The 18,230-nt window shown below is 37.7% G+C and overlaps 1 protein-coding gene across 1 annotated transcript in view; it reads right to left on the minus strand.

The window, feature by feature from the left end:
• The window catches only part of lrrc9 (leucine rich repeat containing 9), a 21,548-nt gene continuing 3,318 nt past the window's right edge, over window positions 1–18,230 (minus strand). Inside the window, exons 8-32 of the mRNA XM_086095005.1 lie at window positions 16,506–16,661; window positions 16,262–16,425; window positions 16,047–16,178; window positions 15,789–15,968; window positions 15,598–15,709; window positions 14,298–14,433; window positions 14,092–14,217; window positions 13,598–13,698; window positions 13,335–13,520; window positions 13,143–13,262; window positions 12,351–12,542; window positions 12,112–12,237; window positions 10,351–10,491; window positions 10,103–10,280; window positions 9,801–10,021; window positions 8,997–9,119; window positions 8,781–8,911; window positions 8,593–8,701; window positions 8,378–8,511; window positions 7,706–7,842; window positions 5,480–5,697; window positions 4,553–4,621; window positions 2,060–2,179; window positions 361–529; window positions 1–286 (exon numbers count right to left, since the gene is read on the minus strand). Of these exons, the coding sequence (XP_085951131.1) occupies window positions 171–286; window positions 361–529; window positions 2,060–2,179; window positions 4,553–4,621; window positions 5,480–5,697; window positions 7,706–7,842; window positions 8,378–8,511; window positions 8,593–8,701; window positions 8,781–8,911; window positions 8,997–9,119; window positions 9,801–10,021; window positions 10,103–10,280; window positions 10,351–10,491; window positions 12,112–12,237; window positions 12,351–12,542; window positions 13,143–13,262; window positions 13,335–13,520; window positions 13,598–13,698; window positions 14,092–14,217; window positions 14,298–14,433; window positions 15,598–15,709; window positions 15,789–15,968; window positions 16,047–16,178; window positions 16,262–16,425; window positions 16,506–16,661 (3,597 nt within the window). The 3' untranslated portion in view covers window positions 1–170. The remainder of the gene's footprint in view (window positions 287–360; window positions 530–2,059; window positions 2,180–4,552; window positions 4,622–5,479; window positions 5,698–7,705; window positions 7,843–8,377; window positions 8,512–8,592; window positions 8,702–8,780; window positions 8,912–8,996; window positions 9,120–9,800; window positions 10,022–10,102; window positions 10,281–10,350; window positions 10,492–12,111; window positions 12,238–12,350; window positions 12,543–13,142; window positions 13,263–13,334; window positions 13,521–13,597; window positions 13,699–14,091; window positions 14,218–14,297; window positions 14,434–15,597; window positions 15,710–15,788; window positions 15,969–16,046; window positions 16,179–16,261; window positions 16,426–16,505; window positions 16,662–18,230) is intronic.

Genomic DNA, 18,230 nt, shown 5'->3' on the forward strand with positions numbered 1-18,230 from the left:
TGAAGCTTGATCACATCTTCATTGTTTATTTAACTTTCATTATGGTGGTGCATAAAGGCAAAATCGTAAGAAATCTGCTCAATCACAATATTAAAAAAACAAAAAAAACACATTTGTCGAATTTCATCAACCTGGTACTACTTTGTTCCTGTACTGTAGAAGTGTTGTTCTCACTTCCCATGGGGAAGGGGACACGTCGCTATCAAGTTGTTTCTTGCTTTTCGGGGCTGTCTGGAGCTCACGTCAGCATGAAGGCCCGGGGGATTTTTCTCTGTGGGCTTCTTGTCTGGGATTGGGGAACACACCGAGTCACATTCAGTCAACCGAAACGTAAAAAGAAAAAAAAGAATTGGTGCTCACGTTTGGGGGTGTACTGAACTTGGGGTTCTTCCTTGTTGCTTGGCAGCATGTCGTGTCCGTGAATGAGGCTCTGTATTCCCGTCATGGACATCCCTCGGACGGGCATGTAGGTCATCAGTCCAGGCTGGTTGGTTTCAAGGCAAGCGGCCGCACAACACTCCTCGCAGTGCTTGAAAGAAACATCCAATAAGCATCAAGGCGAGCCGGGAAATTCTCAGCGCAGTCAACTAAACAGAGAGTCTGACATGAGGGTTCAGTCAAAGATAAAGGCTTCTGTATGAAACCTAACTTGTCTTCTTCTACTACGGTGATTTTACCGCTTGTTTCACATATTAGAGAATCCTCATTACTACTCATCAATAGCAAGAATTACAATTAAAATAAAAGCAAATGCAGGCGGGACTCAGATGGCATTTATGAGGGTTTTTGCTCGAATGAGAGAACTCAGGATCTCGTCTCTGTCATTTCCACATGTCCGATTAGCGGGCAGAGGGGTCGCGTTGACCTGGCTAATAGGGAGTAAATCCACTGGTGCATTATCGGCCGGGCACATTTCATCTAATCAGCAGGATGATGCCAGCGGGCTTAGGCTGCTTTTAATTCAGGGCTACGGGAGAATTACTGCACTGGCCGCTCCACTCTGCTCATTACAAGATGGAGAGTTTGATCTGTGCTTTTCCCTTAGTTGTGTGAATGCTGCTCGTGTGTGCGTGATGCTGGACTAAGTCGTGTATGATAAGGCCCAAATTAGGGTTGGTCAATCACAGGAATATATCTGAAATTACTGGAATTAAATGTGGTCTACTGAAAACTGAAAAAAATAATTACTGTACAGCATCATTATGGTTGAAACAACCACATTTAATGCATGTGCAAGGCTAGTGGTGAATGGATGCCTACTTCTAAGATCCACTTTACTTTTACAATGTCTACATACTTAAAATTCAGCCGCGAGACTGTTTATGTGCTTCTGTGCTGCTTTTCTGGGTAGCAACAGATTTTAAATGGGTTCTGCCAGAGTTTGAACAATGGCGTACGCGAATGGTGGTCTGTTATTATGGGAGGGTTCTCAGTTTACAACGGAGTTCTGTTCCTACAGTGGCAATGTAACCCCAATTTGTAACTTTGGTAGCCGTCAAGGCCAGTAGGGCTTTTTCTCCGCTATCCTACATTTATAACCTAAATTCTCGTAAGAGAGAATATTACCATCCCGCTTCTGTCAAAATGGTTTGTATTGAAGACATCACTTCTGGTGTGCCCCTTTTACAAAAATATGGGCACGTTTCCGATGATGTCATACTTCCAGCCCTGCCGCTTACGCCCATATTTGGACTTCCTATAACTTGTTCTCAGCCACAGGAAGTATGACATCATAGGAAGTCCAAATATGGGCGTAAGCGGCGAGCCGGAAGTATGGCGTTATAGGAAACGTGGCCATATTTGGATGAAAGGGGCGGGACGAATGTGATGTCATCCTTTGGCAAGATGCCAAGAGGCAGGAGGGGGGCGGGACTTAGACCAGAAGTGACTATTTGAGGATATATGATAATTCCATAGAAATGACCATGTCTTGCAAATGTTCAACTTTCCCTGGCGAAACTGACGCTGAAATGTGAGGTAATTCACACACAAAAAAAAAACCAGATTTGACGAGAGACTGAGCTTCTATGCACTTATTCGTGACGTGTGCAGCCCTCACTGTTGCGTCTGTAATTTCGGCTCTGGTTCTCTCCTCTATGGTAACCGTCATGCCGTCCAGGACCTGCAACTGAGACAGACTTCGCATCACCGCAGGCCTGTGGAGCGAGTTGCGAGCCACCTGAAAGAAAGAAAGAAAGTCACAAAGCAACCAATAAGTAATCACCAAACTGTCTTTTTGAATGTAATGTTGGCTGTCTTGAGATATTTTGTCCCGAAATGGTTAAATAAATATAACCACCCTTTCACCCTCTCACTTTATGTTCCTGCAGGCCATCGCTTTTAAGATCTGAGTGAGTGCCAGTGAACGTCCAGAAGCGAGGGGATAGATTTTGGCACGGGCAAAGCAGTGATCTCATGTGGTCAGCAGCAGGAGGTATCGTTCTCAAGGGTGCTAGTTGGCCTCTACCCCTTGGCAGGATTAACCCCCAATGGGAAGAGAAAGCGGGGGATGGGCTCCAGAGGGAACGAGGCTGCCACAGCTGAGCGTGGCCCCGCGGCCGCCTCCATCATCCGTGGGCCACGGCACATACATGCCCCGCTCTCGTCTGATCCGCGCGCTCCAGATGGGTGATGTAAGCGGGCCAACAGCGCTCGCCATTTGGTCACCGGATTTGTCTGTGATGCCGGCCAGTTTGAGGCACAGCAGACGGCCCATCATGTAATCGCTTAATTTGGGAGCTGGGTCAGTGTTTTGGATCGTCTCAGTGAGGAAGTGAGCCTGAAAACACGCTTTTGATCACGCTGTCTTGACGGGGAAAACATTAAGGAGTTGCAATGGTGGGAGTGTAAATTGAATGTTAATTAGGCATAAACGATTTTGGAGAATAATTTATTGTAGTTTTTTTTCTCAATATGTGCAATTGTTTTTTCAAGGTTTTCTTCACACGTTTTTGAACACACGCAATAAATTAATCTGTATTACAATAAACAACATCAGATTTATTAGATAAATGTGGTCTTGGGTTAGGTTACGCAAATATAAAGGCAAAGGAACCATGAATTCATATGAAATTATTAACTCATTTGCTCCCCCCAAAAAAGTATAAATAATTAAAAATGTTGTAAGAGTCCCAAAGACATCTTTTTACGTTTTTTAAATGTTTTTTTATGCTAGCGCATACAGAAGGCTTTGATGCAGCCTCTCAACTGCAGAGAACGGTTAAAAAAAAAAGGTAGTTATTACACAAACGGCCAGCAGGTGGAAGCAGAGCAAAACAGATCAACCAGGAAATAGATTTGTGAATAATGATCAAATTTAGCTAAATTCTAATGCTAATTGCTGCAAAATGGAAACAGATAGAAATATACTTTTTTTCCTGATGAAAGAAGAGATTCTAATCCATAGGTGCCAAACTCCGGTCCTGGAAGGCCGTAGTCCTGCAGGTTTTGGAGGTTTCCTTCTTCCAACACAAGCTGATTCCAACCAGCAGGATCGTTGTCAGGCTTATGCAGAGCTTGCTGATGAACTGATCATATATCAGCTGTGTTGGAGAACGGAAACATCCAAAACCTGCAGGACTACGACCTTCCAGAAACGAAGTTTGACACCTATGCAGTCAAAATCCAGTAAAACGGCCGCCGGGAGCAAAGGGGGTTGCTTCTGTGAAAATGGCTGGGAGGGAATGAGTTAAAAAGTGTTATTGAAAATCCTTATATCTTTGTTCATCTAGCTATGCCAGCAATTCATAGTGAAAGACGAACAATTAAATGTTCTTTAAATTTTAACAAAACATATACAATGTTAGTTTTCAGGGTTAAGAATAGCATTCATGAGAAATGAAAAATAATTTTAAGTGTTAGAATACTAAAGACACACAGTGTGCATTTTCAAGTAAAGTCAATAAAAATGCACCAAGTGGAGGGAAAAAATTAGACATGGCACAAAAACTTCAAAGAGGAAGGCAAAAAGGAAAATTTGTGTCACGTCACATCGGTGTAATAGAATAAAACTTAAATCATTTGAATATGTTGTTGGAATTTCAACATTAATCACAACAAATTCCATTTGCCGCTAAAAGACATGCAGTTAGTCAGGTATTCCCATTTTAAATTGGCAATGTTTTAGAACACCTTGCATATGACTGAATGAATGCAACCATTTATTTAGTATTGAGCGAGATGTGTGAATATACAGCCCACTCCAAAACTATTAGAACAGCAAGGTCAATTATTTTGTTTTTGTTGTATACTAAAGACATTTCTGTTTCAGATCAATAAATGAATGTAAGACAAAAGTTTGGAATCACAGCTTCTATTCCACTAGATGCGTTAAACAACTCTGGACAGAGCAGCATTTGTGATTTGTTTGAAGCCACCAAATTTTTAAGTGAGCAAAACGGTCTCAAATTCATCCCAAATGTCTTCAAAGGAATTGACCTTGGAGTTCAAATATTATTGGAGGTGATACATGTCTTTGTAAATGTAATGTTTTAGTTGATATCTTGTGTCCCAGCGAATGTACTTATTCATGGGCAAAACTGACAAAACTTACCGGATTGCCAACAACTGAGAGTTCCATCAATGAAGGAAGAACATCGAGTTTATCAATCTCTGAGATGTCCTATAAACATAGAAGAGAAGAAAAAAAAATCATTATTGTGTACATTTTATTTTTTTTATTCCTCCCGACCTCAGGTCCTCTTCCGATCGAAGCCGGATGTGTTTGGGATAATCGAGGCATATGTATCAGGGCTGAAACCTTCTCTAATTTTTGGTGCAGGCAGGATAGAAGCATCTGATGGGAGAGATTACATGTTTAATCGCATGAGAGTTTGGGCACGCAACAGAGCAATGGGAAGGGGGGCTTTTTCCATGATTTGCCAGGTTGGTGGTTGGGCTTGGCTGGAATTCAGAGACGCCCTCTCGTGTGCTGGAACAACTGCCATACTTTACATCTTAATTAAATACATGAAAGTAAGAGGGATTGGCGGACTAAAGTGTGCAAATCGCTCCCCCACGGTGACAAGGAGATGGAGGCCGAGAAGCTGATTACATGTTTCGCTGATTGTCCCCTCTGTCTTCTTACACACTACCCTGACCTTCAATCACACTGGAGACCCTTTTAACGCCAACCCTCACATTGCACAGTGGGGGATAATGAGTCGTGATTACTATGCTTCATGTATAACTTTGCTGAATGCGGAAATCATGCATTCTATTTGCCGCCTTGACCGTATCAACCAATCATTAACAGCTAATCAAAATCTCATGGGTACCAGAAATATGAAGTGGTTTAGACATTTTACAGCATTCCCATCTATCCGTTTTCTAATACATTTTTCCCTCAAGGAAGCTGGAGACTTTCTTAGCAACACTTCAGAAGAAACACGAGGACGACGCCTTGTACTGTTGCCAGTCAATCATAGCAGATACACAGATAATAATTCACATTGACATTAAGCGGGAGGCTATATCAAACCTGGAGCTTGTTCATGCCGAGGTAAAGTTTGCGGAGCTCAGTGAGCGGATAGAGATGGTTGAGCTCGCGGATGCGATTCTCTGTAAGGTGCAGCTCCAGCAAGACATTCTGGGAACTGAAGGAGTTCTCGTACAGGCCCCTTATCCGGTTCCTGTCTAACACCAGCTCCCTGAGTTGATGCAGACCCTCCAAACCTTCCACCTGGCTGATCTCATTACCTGGAAAAAGTGGGAAGAGGAGGAGTCATACACTACACCAGGGGTCAAGCAACCTTTAGTGTCAAAAGAAGCACGAAAAAATCTGCCCGTAGCCACAAAACATTTGAACATTGTGATGAACGAAACTGCGTGATTGTGTTAGCCTAATGTACCGAGGGCCCAAAAGTTAATTAGAGCTGCGCTATAACCGAAAAATATGCAGCATCCAATACTTTGAGATTCATTTTTCTTTTACCTTTCCTCTTTCGGTTTAGGATTTTTTTTTATGTGTGTGTCATTTTTCAGACTTCCTTTTTCATATATTTTGAGACTTTTCTGCCTTTGTGTCAAATTTTATTTTATGGACATATTATGGTGATTTTCTGCTTCTTCCATTTTTGGACAATGGCTATTTTGGGCATTTTCCCAGGATGCTTTTTTTTTTTTGCTTTAAATTTTCTGACATTTTAGGCAATTTTGTGAACATTTTATGGTAATTTTTGGGACTTCTTTTGAATTTGGACAATTTAAAGTTGCTTTTTAAATGTTTTCTTTTCTGCTTTTTTTAAACTAGGCAATTTTGTATACATTTTATGGTACTTTTAGTGATTTCTTCTTTTGTTTTTGAATGTTTTCTTTTCTGCCTTTTTTATTAAATTCTCTGACATTTTTTGCAATTTCATGGGCATTTTATGGTAAGTTTCTGTTTTTCCTCTTCCCTTTTGGATATTCTCTGACAATTTAGGAATTTGGACTGGCATTTTTTTAATATTAAATTATTTGTTTAAAAAAAAACTAAATCAATCATTAATTTAAATAATATTTTATCTAAAAAATAAAAATGCAAATAATAATAAAATGTTAATAACAATAATAATCATTTCTAAAATTTCTTTTTTTTCTTTCCTTTTTTTTGGAGCAATCTACAAAGAAGCCTTATGAGGGACTAAAGAGCCGCAGGTTGCAGAGCCGTGCTACACTATATCCAAAGAGCATCAAGACTTTTTAACACCATAAAAATTGTGCTGGAGTGCACATTAATATAAATATGTGTACAGTAGAGGGTCACATTTTTTGCAGGGACTCAAAATTTGTGTTTCACTATTTTTGCTACTTTTCGCCATACATGCATAAAAACAAAACTAAATTCTGTTACATAGCAGCAGAAGCAGTTCAATTTGAAGTAAACATGTAAAGGTATATCCCTATGTCTAGCTTTATTACAAGTTTCCTTTCATTTCTCCATCAAATAAAAAAAAAAACTCTTCGCCCAAATACAGTGCCATTCATTAACAATTGCTTGCAAAGCATAATTCAAAGCACCTCTTCAAAGCACTTAAAACTCTACAAATGTTCAAATTCAAGAATTCCGAGCACTTGTAGGAGCCTTAATATGAAAACATTTCATTAGCTGGTGTTCAGAAGAAAATTAATAAATAAATCTCACATCCTTGAATGTGCCAAAATTAAAGGTACATGAGCATACCAACGGACTATGCCAGTGGTTGTCAAACCTTTTCCACCAAATACCAGTTTTTGGCTCTTCAAGCACCACAATAATGATATTTTAAATCATTGTACCATTATTTGCAATTTCGGCATTTAATTCGGTGATTCTTTCACCGCACTTTAAGAATCACTGCAATACGCAATGAATTGATTGTTAAGCTTTTCTTAATTGTGTCTTGACACAACCAGTCGAGGTGTTGTTGATTCCCAACCCAAAGTAAAAAACGAAAAAAGGCGATAAAAAGTATTCACTGCTGCTTGTTTGTGTTCAACAAGTCAGTAAAATAAAGAGACAACTTCAAATGGTTTTCTAGGAAATGGGAGTGTATGGGGAACAAGCAAAGTGGCCTTTGTGGCACCAATCTGCGTGATGGAGCGCTCCTCAATGAAAGCCTATCAAAAGCTGTTGTAAAGAAAGTCACTGGCTCTTTTGTTGCAGCCCCACCAGGCACCTGGCTTTGAGTTTAGCGCTTCAGTGTTTACCTTTTCACTGGCGGGGAGCCGGTGCACTTTTACCTACCTTGAAGGAAGAGCGTTTTAAGATTGGTGAGCCTGCTGAGCTCCAGATTGGCCATATTGGAGATGCCATTGTGACCCAAATGAAGCACCTCCAGGCTGCTCATCAGAGGCTCCAGGATGATGATCGGTGCAATGTGCCTTCACAAAGGAAAGAGGCTTTTGTAATTGCTCGGCTTCAATATACACCTCTCACTCCTGCTGCATTATTTTACCAAAAGGAAAAAATGAAATGCCGCAAGAAAAATCACAGCAGGTAGGATGTTTTGATTATTATTATTATTTTTTTTTTTTTACACAACACCTACTCACAATAAACGCTTTCCTGGTGACGAGCAGTTTATATAAAGGATTTTTGCTTTATGGACGAGACACATTTTTTAGATTGAAAAAAAGTGTTGCTAGGCTATGTAGTGTAGACTGGACAGTACTTCATAACTGGTCATTCTTTAAACTCAAGTATAGGCACAATTGAGTAAAAATCTTTACAATTTGCTGGTAAATGCTGCCCCCTATTGGTTATAGAGTGCAACAACTGTTAACAACGTAGGATCCCTTTATTGATTTGCAAGGTTTAAAATCTGTCCTCTCATTTAAATGTCATATTTTTTCACATTTTAAAATGTTCTCATTTATTAGGTGTATGTTTGCCTGACAAAATTAATTGCCACATTACCTGCCCCCTTTGCATAAGCTCTGTTGGCCATAGCCACTGGAGTGCACTTTGTTGTGTAACATCTGTCTGTTTGTTAGAAATGTCTTCTGCCTCGGCAGGATGGACTCGATGCGGTTGTGGTTTAAACACAGGACCTGTGATACAGAAAAAAAAATCTTGTCTTTCATCTAGCCCACGACTCCAGTTGTCATTAATGTCATTCCGCTTGTTTGTACTTTGACATTGGGTAGGTGGATTAGGCCTGAGAAGCAGGTGAGGTTGTTGTGATCTAAGTTGATATTCTGCAGGTTCAAGAACAGGTCTATTGGAGAAAGGTCCACACTTCTGTTGGGAAAGAGATTTTGTTTTCAAATCAGCTTTGTCTTCAAAAAATCCATGTATGCAGCAGATTTGAAAAGACCACCTGATGGAGCAGGAGTTCAGTGTGAGGTGGGTGATGCTGGTGTAGTTTGAATCGCCCAATTTTTCTGCGACCAGGTCTGGTGTGAGTCGGCCTCCAAACATAGCCTTTGCATTTTCACATTCAGCCGCATCCTTCAGGGATACAAAAAAAACAAAACACTTGCTGACATTTACATCACTGACTCTGCTTTTCACCGTCATTTTTGTTGCCACGTACGACCGCACTTCCATCCAGGGCCTTCAGAGATGGCAGGTGGAACACCGCATAAATACGATAGTTCTTGAAGTTCTCCAATAACGGATTGCCGTACAGATCAAGGATGACGAGGCTTTCCAATGCCTAAAAACAGACAGTAAATAGTTCTTAAAGGAGAAGTCAACCCGCCCCCCCCCAAAAAAAAAATTCTGACAATAATGTTATATGTGACCTCACTAGTCTAAATATGACATTCTGGGAATACATTTGTGGAATATAAGTTAAGAAGCAAAATTCAGCTGTTTTTATCCATCCATTTTGCCACTTGCTGTCGACTGAAGATGACATCAATGTCATCACGTCGCAGCTCAGCTTCAGAAAACAGGTGAGCAGTGATTGGTTGTTACCTGAGACCTGCGCAACATTGATGTCATCTTAAGCCAAGTGGCAAAATGGCCGCCCCCGGAGATGGATACAAATGGCTATAATAATGGCTAATATTAATCAGAATGTCATGTTTAGACTAGCGAAGTCACATATAACACATGATCAAGAAATGTTGAAGGTTGACTTCCACTTTAAAGATTATCAATTTGAGCAAGGTATTCAAAAGGATATTACGCATTATGTATGATTTGTCAAAAATAATTTCCGGATTGATTTTTTTCTAAAGTGTGACTTTTGTGAACCCCCCCACCCCCCCTCCTCATTTCAATGATAATACTGTCATTGTAATCATTTTAGTAAATTTAGTTAATTGTTATTGTCTTAAGTTTTAATATCTCTTACCGTGTGACTTAATGGGTGTTTATATAACAAATTCACCTTGAGATGGTAGATATCCCTCGACACAGAAATATGATTGTTGCCCGCATAGACTTCCAGAAGCGCGCGGCATCTGTGGATGCCTTGCAGGGAAGTGATGAGATTGTTCTCCACAGAGAGAAAAGTCAAATTCTGTAGTTGGTCAAGGGCAGAGGCGTCCAGAGTGGACAGCTGATTTCCATCCATGCTGAGTTTTGTCAAATTCTGCAATTGTGTGAAGCCTAGAGGATGAAAAGATGGAGAATGCAGCGCTGCTGTATTTTGAAGTATCGCTTTATGATGAAGTCCACCGTATGACCGACCGTCAAATGAGCTGATGTTGTTGTTATTGAGCGAGAGCTCTTCCAGATTAGTGCAGCAGTCAAGCCCTTCCACTTCACAGATGTAATTATTATTCAACGAAGCCCAGCGCAGGTTGACCAGGGCGTCCAGATGGCTCATCTGACAAATCTTCTGGTTGTCAAGGTTCAGAGAAGTAATCTGTTCCAAATTCAGCCACCATTAGCACTTCAAGAATCAACTGAGGATTTCAACGACTGATCGGACTGACCCTTGAGGCCCAGTTTGGCTGCAGGTCTGAGCTGAGGTCTCTGGGTGGCGGAATGAGCTCAGAGAGGAGCTGGGTTGTCGACACCAGGCTGAGACTACGGGGGCGTTCGCTGATGGTATATGAGCAAGCGCTTAGAATTTCCTGCCGGAAGAGAAATAACAAGTAGGATTGTTGTTAACTCATTTACTGTCATTGACGGCTGTAGATGTCAAAAATTCATTTGAACTATTTCTATTAGTTTATGGATTTTTGCCACTTTTGTCAACAAGAGTATGAAAAAAATTATTGTACATTTAGAACAGATATAAAATTTGTGATTAATCGTGAGTCATGCGATTAATTACGAAAAAATGTAATCGCCTGACGCCCCTAATTTTTAATTATCTTTTTTTCTTCTTCTTCTAAAAAAAAGTAATTTTCTTTTTTGTTTTTAATAATCTTTTCTTTTTATTTTTTTTAAAGAAAAAGAAAAGATTATTAAAAATTAGAGGCGTCAGGTGATTACATTTTTTCGTAATTAATCGCATGACTCACGATTAATCACAAATTTTATCTGTTCTAAATGTACAATAAAAAAATTCTAGGTTTTCATACTCTTAAAATGTTAAACTAATAGAAATAGTTCAAATGAATTTTTGACGTCTATAGCCGTCAATGGCAGTGAATGAGTTAAGCATGACTGCAGATTAGGATCACATGCACGATTGTATGCAATCTATTACGAGCTTGATCCAAATGTATGCAAAGAAAATAATGTTCAGTTGTGATTACCAATATCAGCAACAATATACGTTTGTTCAAACAATTTAGTTTGTAACTAAAATATACAAAATATCTCTCTTTATGGTTTGACAGTGGCAATAAAAAATACCATTATAAACTGTCTACTTAAGAGATTTTAATTCAATCAACCTTTATATATTTTTTTCTGACATTAATTATTGCTGGATACGTTGTTCACATTTATTTTGGACTGAACTGATGATGCAATATTAACTCATTCACTGCCATTGACGGCTATAGACGTAAAAAATTTATTTGAACTATTTCTATTAGCTTAACATTTTTCTACTTTTGTTAACAAGAGTATGAAAACCTATATATTTTTTATTGTACATTTAGAACAGATATCAAATTTGTGATTAATTGTGAGTTAACTAGTGAAGTCATGCGATTAATTAAGATTTAATTTAAAAATACATTTTATTTCTAAAAAAAATCTAGTTAAGGGGAAATAAATCAATTTTAAAATGTTTAACGTCTGGATTTGGCAACAATTATAAGGGTCACGAACATATTTACCAGATAAAAATGCACGAAACACCTCTCGCTGTGTAAAATTCAACAAGGAAACGGTGCGTAAAAATGCGAGAACATATTTAATTTAAGCATCTATTGGTCTGCTAGGTTTGTTTGTTCATCCTGCCTAAACAACGCCTGATTGGTCGGCTGCAAACGCATCAGCGGGAGCGCTACAAGATATATTCTCCGGAGTTTGTAAACTCACAAATACCGCGAGAATTCATCTTGCTGGCAAGGTTATCGTTCCTCAGCCCCTGAGCGTTTTATTATTGTTTTTTTAATATTCTACTCCCTTCTAAGTGTAAAAGTTGACTCTGTTTAGAGTGGGATCGAATTTAGTCTTTTTAGAGTAAAATGTATTGTGTAGTACCGGTATGTATGATGTTAACGGTTGTTCAAAGAATAACTACTTAAAGAACTAGTCGCAAATAAATCAAAGTTCAAACGTCTCATGTTAACCTGGTTGATAACAGTCCTAGTAGTTCTGTCAACAGCATCCGAGAGTTCATCCTCTGTAACCAGTGCGTTGTCCAGTTTTGTGAGAGTCGTCACAAAGGTCAGTATGGTCAGTCGGACTTCTTCTGGCTGCCAGGAACAAAGCAACGTTCAATATAAACTCTTTATGTTTGTAATTTCTAAACCCAGTAAGGTTTTTATTATTATTGTTATTATTATTATTATTAAAATACTGGACGCACCTTATTCCATGGGTTGTGTTGTGTCTCCAGTATCTTCAAGGCAGGTGTGTGCATTTTGAGCACAGTAGAATCCTCGCTGGCATTGGTCAACTTGTTCCAGCTAACATTAAGATGATTGAGCTGGTGCAAGCCCTGCAGACTTTCAAGGCTCACAAGCTGGTTGAAGCTGACATCTAAAAACTCTAAACTGGTCTGGTAAAGGGAGACATAATTATATTAACTCATTCACTGCCATCAATTCATAAAAATAAAAAAAACAGGCAGGCAATTAAAAATTATCATTGTAATTAATCGTATGACTTGACTAGTCAACTCACGATTAATCGCAAATTTGATATCTGTTCTAAATGTACAATGAAAAAAATTTCTAGCTTTTCATACTCTTGTTAACAAAAGTGGAAAAAATGTTAAACTAAGAGAAATGGTTCAAATGAATTTTCAACATTTATAGCCGTCAATGGCAATGAATGAATAAAAAGAAAAGAAAAAAGATAAAAAATTAGGGGCGACAGGCGATTCAAAATTTTCATTGTAATTAATCGCATGACTTCACCAGTTAACTCACAATTAACTGCAAATGTGATATCTGTTCTAAATGTACAATGAAATCAATTCTAGCTTTTCATACTCTTGTTAACAAAAGAGGGGACAAAACGTTAAACTAATAGAAATAGTTCAAATGAATTTTTGACGTCTATAGCCGTCAATAGCAGTGAATGAGTTAAATAATACAATCAAGACTGAATTCTAATTCGCAACAGTGTCAAAGTTGTGAGTTGTTTGTTTCAATACCATGTTAGCGATGTCACTGAGGCTGGTGAGCTCATTGAAGCTGAGGGTGAGATGGCGAAGAGCCGTGAGTGAGGAGATCTCCTTGAGTCTGCTCAGGCTGTTGTTGTGAAGGTTCAGCACCTTTGGAATGAGCACAAAGTCAACAACGGATCAGCGGGAATGTACGAACTTGGTTGTGAAAATCCATCTTACCGTGATGTCACAGAAGAAATTGGCATCAGACGCATTTAGGAGAACGTTCTCATTCAAAGTCAAAAACTTAGGCTGCGGGTCCACGACAGGCTCCATGTTGATAGCTTCCTTGTCCGCTGAGGTGTCATAGGTCGGAGGGTCGAGGACATGCATGCAGTCAGCTAGTGATGTCGGCTGTTCACTGCCCTTTGAAAGGTACATACCGTTAGCAAGTTTGCTAAATAAAGCCAAGTGGTTGCTATTATGGAGATACTGTCACTTACTCCAGTGAGATATTCAAAACATATTAAATACTCGGGCAAGACGAGGTCATTGTCAAAGACAAACCACTGTCTTCCTTTGGGAATCGTAGTGTGAAGTCCATCTAGATAAAAAATAAAAAATACGTGAGCATGCGCAATTTAACTCATTCACTGCCATTGACAGCTATAGACTTCTAAAAAAATCATTTGAACTATTTCTATTAGTTTTCCTTTTTTTCCCCTTTTTTTTAAAAAGAGTATGAAAACCTAGATTTTTTTTCGTGTACATTTAGAACAGATATAAAATTAAAATAATCACAAATTTTATATCTGTTCGTAATGTACAATCCAAAAAAATTCTAGGTTTTCATACTCTTGTTAACAAAAGTGGGAAAAAATTTTTAACTAATAGAAATAGTTCAAATGAATTTTTGACGTCTATAGCCGTCAATGGCAGTGAATAAGTTAAAAACTAATTGCATTGTATGTATTCTCACATACAGTATGTGATGTACCTCGATGCTTGGTGTGCACACTTCGATATACAGAGGAAGCGCGAGGATACGCTCTTCTTTGCACCGGTTCTCCCTCTCTGATTGGAGCGCTGTTGCCCAGAAACACTTTGGAAACGATAACTCTGCCTACAGGGTATAAACATGTCGCGTTTACACAAACAGCTGCGATGATTCCATTTTCCGGATTCTGAACCAAATTCACATACCAGATTTGAAAGGGAGTGGATCTTTTCTTATATCGGTGCCCTCTTGCTCAGCTCGGCGAAGTAAATATTCAAATCTTGGCTGTTCGCTCACAATCAGGCTGTTGGTTAAAGGCACGGCTGCTTCTTTTTTGAGGGCCTGTTGTGAAAGGAGAACACTTTGGCATGCTGTGTTTTTCCACCAGAAATTTCTAGGGCTGGGTATCGATTCCAATTTTTCGGTTCGATTTCGATTGACAAGAGTTCAGTTCCATTCGATTTCAATTATTTACAATTCGATTCACTTCACTCCGATATTGATTAATTATGGAACATCAAGTCTTATTAAATATCAAGAAAATGATAAAAATTCCACAAACATTACATTCTAAATAAAATTTTGCGAAGGCAGTAACTGGTTGAATAATTTGAGTTTATTAACTATAAATGTCAAAAAATAATTTTAACTATTTTTATTAGTTTAACATTTGTTCCACTTTTGTTAATAAGAATATGAAAACCTAGAATTTTTTATTGTACATTTAGAACAGATATGAAATTTGTGATTAATCGCGAGTTAACTAGTGAAGTCATGAGATTAATTACGATTAAAAACTTTAATCGCCTGACGCTCCAAATTTCTATTAATACTCTTTTTTTTTTTTATTAATTCACTGCCGTTGACGGCTATAGACGTCAAAAATTTATTTTAACTATTTCTATTATTTTAACATTTTGTTTCCACTTTTGTTAACAAGAGTATGAAAACCTAGAATTTTTTTATTGTACATTTAGAACAGATATAACATTTGTGATTAATCGTGAGTTAACTAGTGAAGTCATGCGATTAATTACAAGAAAGAAAGATAACTGCCTCTTGGCCCTAATTTTTAATCATCTTTTTTTTTTTTTTAAGAATTTATGGCAGTGAATGAGTTAATGAAAGTAACACGTGTTATAATCCCTTACACAAACATTGACATCAGCAAAGATGACATGAAAATATTTTCGCAATTCTAATTCAATAATTGTATATAAAAAATATTCGGAATTGTCTTAACATGCAATAAGTCAGGTCTTTCATAAATATAAGAGAATACTTTGAAATTCATGTGAAATGTAAATTTCAAGAAAACAGAAAGATACAAAAAAATTGGCCTTTAAAATTATATTAATGAGATTTTTTTTTAAATGTATATATATAATTTATGAGGAAAAAAATATATACAAATAATTAATTCATGGTTTTATGGCTCGAAAAGGAAATTCGATTCAATATGGATTATTCGATTTTTTTAAACCCGGCCATCAAAATGTACAGCACCTTATATTCTTTTGCTGATTTGAAGCCTTCCTCCAGGATGTTCAACACATCCTCGCGGTTTTGGTCCGATTCACCGATGTAGAACAAGTGCTCAAGCAGCCGCTTATAATTCCTGTGCGAAATTTGTCTATTAAACAATAAATGTAAAAAAATAAAAAATAAAAAAAACACACAGCGTGTTTTTGACTTACTGTGCCAAGCAGACCGAATCCTCCCTGGCCAACAGGGATTGAAGTTTGTCCTTAAAACGAAGCCTCAGCCCGCTGTTGTGCACGCGGACAACCCTGTTGATCCTGATGCCGGTGATGCCGAGACTCATGAAATCCGAGAGAGAAAAACGAGAGAGCAGGAGGTCGCAACAGGAAGTGAACCTGCTCAAGACAAAACATGTGAGCTTGGTAAAGCACAACGCGCGCGTACAGTAGCGCGACAACACGAAAGCAGAGTACCACGGGTCTGTGGCGCTCCCTTCCTCCAGGCGAACATTTCCGACGCTGTGGAGCTCTGTGGACATGAAGTGCACCGTGTCCTCCATCATGTCTGTCGCTCGGGACAGATTGTGTTGATGCCAGCTTTCAATTCTGAAGAAAGAAAAACGTTTCCACTTTTAACAACATGACAGACTGTAGGAGGAGAAAATGTAGATATGACGACACAAACTAACTCGTGCAGCCTCCTGGTCCAAATAGCCAATCTCTGCTGTAGCACTTCAACCTTTTTCAGTATTTGCTCTGCCGAGGGGTCACAGCTGTCACCTTTTGTGCTTAAATCTTCCATTAGGTGACTGCATGCATCTCCGAACGACTTCTTACAAATACAGCGTTCAAGCTAGGGACGCAACAGAAGGATTGCAAGTCAATAAGCTGCTCTTCTGACATCCAACAAGCGCTTTCTGGAGGCCTACTTACATTTTTTAAGGTGTAATTGAGTGACCGAATGATTTCTTTCGGTGACTCCAAGGCGGCGTGTTTCTTCTTGAGAAGGCGCAGCAACGTCTCTGAGAGCTTCCTCCGAGGGGTGCGCGCACGCATGTTGTAATACATCATCTTCTTCATTACGGTGGACTAAAAAGAAAATCATAATTAGCGCACTTCAGTCGTCATGTAAATCAACTCGAGGGAAGCAGTTGATAAATATTTTCCTAAGTCAGGGGTCGGCAATCTTTACTGTCTTTGGAGCCATTTTAGGCCAAATTAATAATTTTTAAAAATCTGTCTGAAGCCACAAAGTATTTGAACATTGTGATGTACAAAACAGTGTGTTAGTGTTAGTCTACTGTACTGAGGGCCCATGAGCTATTTAGAGTTGCACCACAACAGAAAACATGGAGAATCCAATACTTTCATTTTCCGTTTTTGGATTTATTTATTTTTGTGTAATTTTTCAGACTTAAGTTTTTCATACATCTTTAGACTTTTCTGCCTTTCTGTTTAATTTCTCAGAATTTTTGGCAATTTTATAAACATGTTATGGTCATTTCCTGCCTCTGCTTTCTTTTTTGGACATTTCATGGTTATTTTTGACATTTCTTTTTTTGTAACATTTTATAGTTGTTTTTTTTTAAGTTTTATTTTCTGCTATGTTTTTAAAATAAAGTTTCTGACTTATTTGGCAATTTTGTGTACATGATATGGTAATGTTCAGGATTTCTTCTTTTGTTTTTGGAGATTTTATAGTTTATACTGTTTGAATGTTTTCTTTTCTGCCTTTTATTTTAATGAATTTTCCGAATTTTTATGAATTTTCAGACTTTTTGGGCAATTCAAAGGACATTTTATGGTCATTTTCTGCCTTCTTTTGATTTGTACATTTTATGGTTGCTTTTTAAATGTTTTCTGTTTTTTTTGTGTGTTTTTTTTTAATAATTTTTTTTTGTGTAATTTTTTGTACATGATATGGTAATGTTCAAGATTTCTTTTTTTTAATAGTTTATACTGTTTGAATGTTTTCTTTTTTGCCTTTAAAAAAATGAATTTTCACACTTTTTGGGCAATTCAAAAGACATTTTATGGTAATTTTCAGCCTTCTTTTGATTTGTACATTTTATGATTATGTTTGGAATGTTTTCTGTTTAAAAGATAAATACATTTTATTTTATTTTTTTGTAATTTTGTGTACATAATATGGTAATGTTCAGGATTTCTTATTTTGTTTTTGGACATTTTATAGTTTATAATTTTTGAATGTTCTCGCTTTTGCCTTTTTTAAATGAATTTTCAGACTTTTTTTGGGGCAATTTAAAATACATTTTATGGTAATTTTCTGCCTTCTTTTGATTTGTAAATTTGATGGTTACTTTTTGAATGTTTTTTGTTTTTTATTTTGTTTTTTAAATACATTTTCTCTTTTTTTGTCATTGCAATTTTGTGTACATTATATGGTAATTTTCTGCTTCTCCCTCTACCTTTTTGGACATTTTATGGTCACTTTTTCGGCAGGTTTAGTCTTGTTTTCTTTTCTTTTTTACAATTTAATTTACCTTTCGTTTCTCTTTTTCTGACAACTTAAAAATGTCGAATATAATTTTTGGGAGTATTTAATTATGTAAAATCTAAATCATTAATTAATTGAAATAATATTTTATCTAAAAATGTCAAAATAAAAAAAATAAAAAACAAAAATAAGAATTTGTA

The sequence above is a fragment of the Leptonotus elevatus genome, chromosome 14 (assembly GCF_054856555.1).
Source record: "Leptonotus elevatus isolate MCC_2025b chromosome 14, RoL_Lele_1.0, whole genome shotgun sequence".
In the NCBI taxonomy this organism is placed as follows: domain Eukaryota; kingdom Metazoa; phylum Chordata; class Actinopteri; order Syngnathiformes; family Syngnathidae; genus Leptonotus; species Leptonotus elevatus.